Genomic DNA, 6,363 nt, shown 5'->3' with positions numbered 1-6,363 from the left:
AGGACACAATCCAGTCTTGTAGAGCAGGTCCTGCCTTACTAACACAAGTGCCACCCATCCTCCCTCATTAACATCATAGAGGTAGGTTTACAACATACAGGAAAATCACACAGTACCAGGAATCATGGCCTAGCCAAATTGATACACACGTTTTTTGGGGGACATAATTCAAACCATGACAGATGACTAAAAATTAAATCCTTAGGCTATACAACTTGGGAATGAAGCAGGCTTTCCAAGTAAACCAGCAAGCAAAAGATCTTTTGAGTTAAGTAGGGTGGGAGAAACATATCAGACGCCTGAATTTGGGAGGATATATTGGGTGCTTTTTGTGAAAGATTTGGTAATTAAATTATTGATTTATTTAAGACTTCTAGATATTTTTGATGGATCTATTTTAGATAGAGCTATTTAAAGGGAACTCTGCCCCACAGGGCTTTCAATGGCTGATTTTTTGGATGTAGATTGCCAGACCTTTCTTCTGAGGTGCCTCTGGGTGGACTCAAACCTCCGACTTTTCAGTTAGCAGCCAAACATTTAACACCACCCAGGAACTACTTACCCATGATAGGGCTATAGAAATTTGAAAGAGTTTTTAATACCTCAGATGATAAACAGATTATGGAAGTGGAATGAGGGACATTGGCATGGCACCAGGTAAGGCCACTGTCTCCTTTCACCAGTGCCAGAGATGAGGCCACCCAGCAGTAGTGTGGGCATGGGTGATGTCCCTGCTTCATATACAAAGCATTTAGCTCAGTGCTCCAGGCATATAAAAAATGTTCCATAAATATCAGCTGACCAATAACTAGACCAATAACTAAACATCACTACTACTTACAGTACCAGCTTAACATCCAGTCCTTCTAATATAGAAGCGCTACGTGTGATTTAGACTTAATGCGTATTACTAAGGCCCCTGAGAATGAGGGAATTTTCTCACTTTCATGATGGGCCACACTCCTTGGCTATTTGTAAGATTAGCTTCAAGATGGCTTTGAAAATTTACTTTCCCAAGATCTTATTGAAGGTGCAGCTGGACCTGGCTGGCTGGCAATACAGCCCAGCTTGGGAAGCATCTGCTTTGTTTTGTGAGGGGGGAGAAATGAATAAGGAGGCACTGTAAGCTCTGATACCCAGCAGTGTAGGGGAATTATAGATATTCTGGTTAGTGAAATATCCACCCATCTACATCCATCCATACACAATAAATAAGTGTCTAATTTTTGCTGGGCAAAGTACTAGGTGTGGGGCTATGAAGATGAATGTCTTGCCACCAAGGAGCCTACAGTTTAGGGAAAGGACAGGCATACAAATGTATGTTACAAGTGATACAAATGATAAGTGCCACAATTCAGGATATGCACAAAATGCCATGGGCGCAGAGGTGAAGGGGGCACCTTCAGATAACCTAGGCAACTGGATAGATAATATCACTCATCCAAACTGGGACTCTGTGAAGAGGAAAAGAATGAGTTTAGGAGGGGAAAAGATAATGGGTTTGGATTTTGTTGTACCGAGTTTGAATAGCTTGTGCAATGTGCAAGCGAAGATGTCCAGAGGCAGTTGAATGACTGGGTCTAAAACCAAGGAGAGATGTCAAGATTAGAGATTCGGATTTGGAGGACATTAGCACATAGGTGGTAGCTGATGAGCATGGATGATATTGCTTTGGAAGTGAGTATAGAGTTGAAAGAGAAATGGAAACGGAAACACCAAGATGACCTGAGGTAGTTGAATGACTAGGTCTAAAACCAAGGAGAGATATCAAGATTAGAGACTCAGATTTGGAGGGGTGGTAGTTGATGAGCATGGATAATATTGCCTTGGAAATGTGTATGGAGTTGAAAGAGAAACTGAAACACTAACATTTCAAGGACAGGCAAAGGAAGAGGGATCAGAAGGGGTAACAGAGACGGAACTATCAGAGAGGTAGGACAGGAGCCAGGATATCTCTGAATGAGCAGGTTCAGAAGAAATGAGAGAAGAGTTTCAAGAGTCTCAGTGTTTTCAAAATATGAGTTTAATGGTGGAGTTAGTTAGCTACTATTCCATAAAAGGATTGGCCTTTTTCAAAGAATTTGCACAGTGTCTTACACGTGTCAAAAGAATGAGAGAATAAATTAGAACATTATAGTACACACTTAGCACTAAAACTACAGAGCACAATATAACTGTTATGACAGTTCAGAAGGCACTCTGGGATTTTTTTTCAGCGCCTCAGGGCATTATTATGAACTCTGATTATTGATGTACTGGTCAATGGTGGGAGTGTTGATAAATGGAGAGTGAATCGACCTCTGGATAAACCAACCTTTACTCAAAATGGACTGGCTCACTAGCAAGGACAGAAGGGGAATCCAGATCCCAGCTCAGGCTAGGAACTCAACTGACCAAGTCAAAGACAAGAACTCATCAGCAAAATTAAAAGCCTTTAATCCTTCCAGCTCCCACCCCCTCATGTGTATATATGAAACTTGTCATCTGGAGAGAAATTCAGAAAGCAAATCAACCCCCCACCCCAGTATCCTGATTTGCTAGAAATGATGGTGACACCTGTACACAAGTGTTTCAAGTCCCTTCAATAGCCATCCAAAGGCTTGAATCTGAGCTCATAACGGTCTGGCCCACATTATATAATTAAATAATATGTTCAATAAAGCTAAGAGAAGTTGATTTATCTTGTTTCCAAGGTTGAGCCTTCCTCAAGAAGGATCTTCTTGGCTTGAGGTGGGATCCTAACTGATGTTCTAGGTACAGGTGCTAAATGGATTAATTGTGTTTCTTCCCTGGGCTCTGATTAAAAGGTCATGGCTACTTGTGAGTTAGATGTCAATTCTGTTACTGTCATAGTCAGAAACAAGTAAACTTGAGTAGAGGTATTAGGGGACTCTTTTCCTCAGACTACCAGACTCCAGGACTGCCATGACCTCTGATGGTCTGGCAAAGAACAAGAGCTGTTTCATGACACTCAAGACAGTCAACATAGGAGAAATTTCCTTCTGGCCCATGCCGGGTGGGATTGCTGGATTTAGCAAGGCATTGTTTGTTGAATTGTATTGCTCCTGATGACAAGGGAGTGGGAAAGCAGATGTTGGGGGAAAGAAAGGAGCTGGCTGAGCGTGGGGCATGGCTGCCTGCTGCCACCCTTTGCTATCTGCATGATAGTGGGTAGATGTGATTGTGTCTTTATCAGAATCATTTGGAGTTGGGGCTATTCATCATCATCACTGTCATCATCATCTTCATCAGAATTGTCATTATCATCATCGTCATCATCATCGTCATCATCATCTTCATCTTCATTGTCATCATCTTCCGTGTTTATCTTTCCAGAAAGCACATCCTCAATCCAGTCTTCCAGCTCCTCAGCTGTGGGCAGGTCATCATCATCTGGAATATCCATCCAGACACTGTCAGCCTGCAGTGAGGGACAGAATGAGAGAGTGAGTGAGTGCGTGTGTGAAGGATGAGCCAGACCAGTGGGCTATGAGTAGCTGTGCTGACTGGACCCTGAGGTCACTTATATTTATTAGGAATGTGTGTACATTGTTAAACAAAAATGTCAAGTTGAAAAATGGTATGTGTAGTATCCTGTTTGTATAATACAAAAGGAAATACGTATTCCATTTTATATATGTGAAATTTCTGGTAAGATACCCATGAAACTACTACAGTCGTTCCCTCAGGGAATGGGACTATGGATGGGGTTAGGGCAGTGGGAAATACTTTTCCTTTTCATCCTATATCCTACAGTTCTGTTTTAAAATGTTCTATCTTGAGCAAATTTTGTGTTGTTGTTGTTGTCATACTTATTAATTGAAAAAGTAGTTTACAAAATAAATGAATAGAGAATTTTCCAGGTGACCAAGCACCTGCTAAGAGTGCAAAAGGATAATGCTAACTGGCCCCCACTCACAAGAGATTCCATCACAATTTATTACGGCTCTAGTGGATCCTCTGTGACCATCACTTTCTGTCCATCATTTGCCTGGTTATATCTGTCATGCTCCTGTTTTGTTATCATGGACCTGCATCAGTGTGGGGACTGAGGTCGACAATTCCTCACACTCTGCCAGCCCACCTCACTAGCCTTTCCCATCCTCAGTTCAATGGTGCCTGAATGGTGGGGGCAATGCCCCTACCCTGACTCCCACATCGTTTTCTTCCTTCCTTTCTGTAGGCCTGCTCTCCTGCCTGGTGTTCTGGCTGTGGGGTGGTTATCTGCATGGGCTTCTGAGCAACAGCTGACCCTATACCCGTTGTGTAATGGCTGCTCCAGGAGCGTTTACTTGGGTAGAAAGTTCCAAATAGTGAGTTGAGTTGGGCTGGTCACGTAAGTATGGAATGGAGCTCACAGAAGACAGTCATGGAACCAGATGGGGACTGGCACAGAGACCAGGCATGGGCCACACTGGCAATCTGCCTGAGCTCAGGCAGGGCCAAGGGTCCTGCTTGTGTCATAAGGGGCTGAACTTTTCTACATGATCTCACAGTCTAGGCCTCATGGCAGAAAACAGAGCAGGCTGAGGGTGCCCAAGCAAACTTTCATAGAGGACACTCACATCTGTCACATTCACCACCCCAATCTGTGGCCTGAACAGGTCAATCTTGAAAGTCTTTTCCCAGTAGGCAACAAGCTGCAAAGATAAAGAATAAGGTTAGAGAGCAGGCCGAGAGCATTTCTTGTTAAAGTCACTTTTTGTGGCTGGGCCCACCTGCTATCCCATCACAGTAACTAGGTCATCATTGGTTAAAGGTTTGCAAAACAGCTGCAGGCACTTAGGAAATTGAAGACTTGACCCAGCCCTCAAACACTTTAAACAAGTATTAAAAAAAAAAAAAAAAAGAGGTCAGAACACAGACTATGAAAACATGTAACACAAAAGCTTCTATAACTCTAATGTAAGGAAGACTATTGACAGAGATGGTCCAAAGTTGTTTCTCAAATTACTGGTGGCTCTGCAGGCAACATGGTGCTATAGTCAGAAGCACCACACCGTCCCTCCACAGCAAAGATCAGAAACTAAGTCAAACAGAGTCACACGTGTATCCTGAAACCTAAGCATCAAATGAAGCGATAAAGAACTCAGCCAAGCACCGAATGGAACAAGAAACTGACCGAGAACAGAGAGTGAAGAGAGATAGATACAGAGGTCCCCTATCAGCTACCGCAGCACGGATCCGCCATCTTGGACTCCTATTGGAGATCAGCGAACAGGAGGTACAAGAAAGCAGCTTCACGGAGCTTCCAGCAGGAGACAGAAAAACCAGTAACCCGCTATATAGGCTTCCCCACCCCCACTTGGCCTCCTCTGCTTCCTGCAGCCGTAGTCTCTTGGCTGGGAAGCACGAGCTTCCCCTCAGTGCCACTTGGATTCCACCCTGAGTACCATTTGTTGGCTGCTGGTGTTGCTTTTTCCACTTCTTTAGATTTCTTCCTTACCTCTCACCACCTCCCCCTCCTTTCTCTCAAATACCTGGCTCTATGCACCATCTTTGCTTCTACCTGAAAGGCTGCAAAACGCCGCTCAACTGTGAAGCTGCTTCCCGGCCCGTGCTGCCATGCTGGTGGGACCCGCGGGGCTTTCTTCTTTGTTTGCTCTGATTTGTTCTGTTTTGATTTGTTTGTTTTCTTTTTCTTTTCTCGGCTTGGGGGCCCCTTCTAGCCAGGCAGTACCACATGGCTTGGAAGCTAGTCCCTTACTCTGCGCAGATGCACAGGGATATCCCTCAGGGCATTTCTTTTTTCTTTTGTTTGTTTTTGTTTTTTTTTAATCCATTTCTTTGTTTAGTTTTCTTCTATCTCTTATTCCCTTTTTTCTTTCTTCATTTCTAGTTTCTCGATTTATTCATTTTTTTCTTTTACCCTTTGTTTTCATTTTTGTTTTTCCCCATTTCTCAGTCTCTCATCTCTCCGCTCCAATAGCAAGCTCACTTAGCACTCTTTTTTGTTTGTGTGTATGTTTTTGGCTCCTGTTCCTCTCTCATCTTTCCCATACCCATCTTAGCTCCACACATCACAATCTAGCCCCCTTCTTCCTGCCTACCTGCACTGTGCACTGAACATCACACTCCCAAGCAGCACAGGCATGGCCTGCTGGAACCTGCCCTGCCCAGATTCCCAGTCCGCACTGTCAGCCCTGGTAAGTGCCAAAAACAACCCATCCCAGCAACTCCCCTTCAGCTGGGCCAGCCCTGCTGTAACATACCTGAGTGACTGTCCCTGCCTATTGGAGAAGGAGGTGAAAAGTATCGTGCCCAGAGACGAGCAAACAACAAAGAACACATAGCCCGCCTACTCAGACATAACCAAATGAAACAAAAAAGCAGGATGAAACAAACAAATCTACAATCAATAAA

General features: G+C 43.8%; 1 protein-coding gene across 1 annotated transcript in view; it reads right to left on the bottom strand.

Moving 5' to 3' along the window:
• Positions 1–2,980: 2,980 nt before the first annotated feature.
• The window catches only part of CASQ2 (calsequestrin 2), a 123,437-nt gene continuing 120,054 nt past the window's right edge, over positions 2,981–6,363 (bottom strand). Inside the window, exons 10-11 of the mRNA XM_004380359.2 lie at positions 4,566–4,640; positions 2,981–3,421 (exon numbers count right to left, since the gene is read on the bottom strand). Of these exons, the coding sequence (XP_004380416.1) occupies positions 3,215–3,421; positions 4,566–4,640 (282 nt within the window). The 3' untranslated portion in view covers positions 2,981–3,214. The remainder of the gene's footprint in view (positions 3,422–4,565; positions 4,641–6,363) is intronic.

Source organism: Trichechus manatus, unplaced genomic scaffold (assembly GCF_000243295.1).
Source record: "Trichechus manatus latirostris isolate Lorelei unplaced genomic scaffold, TriManLat1.0 scaffold00073, whole genome shotgun sequence".
Lineage (NCBI taxonomy): Eukaryota > Metazoa > Chordata > Mammalia > Sirenia > Trichechidae > Trichechus > Trichechus manatus.
The sequence above is the reverse complement of the archived record's forward strand: the minus strand, read 5'-3'. Positions and strand labels throughout refer to the sequence as shown.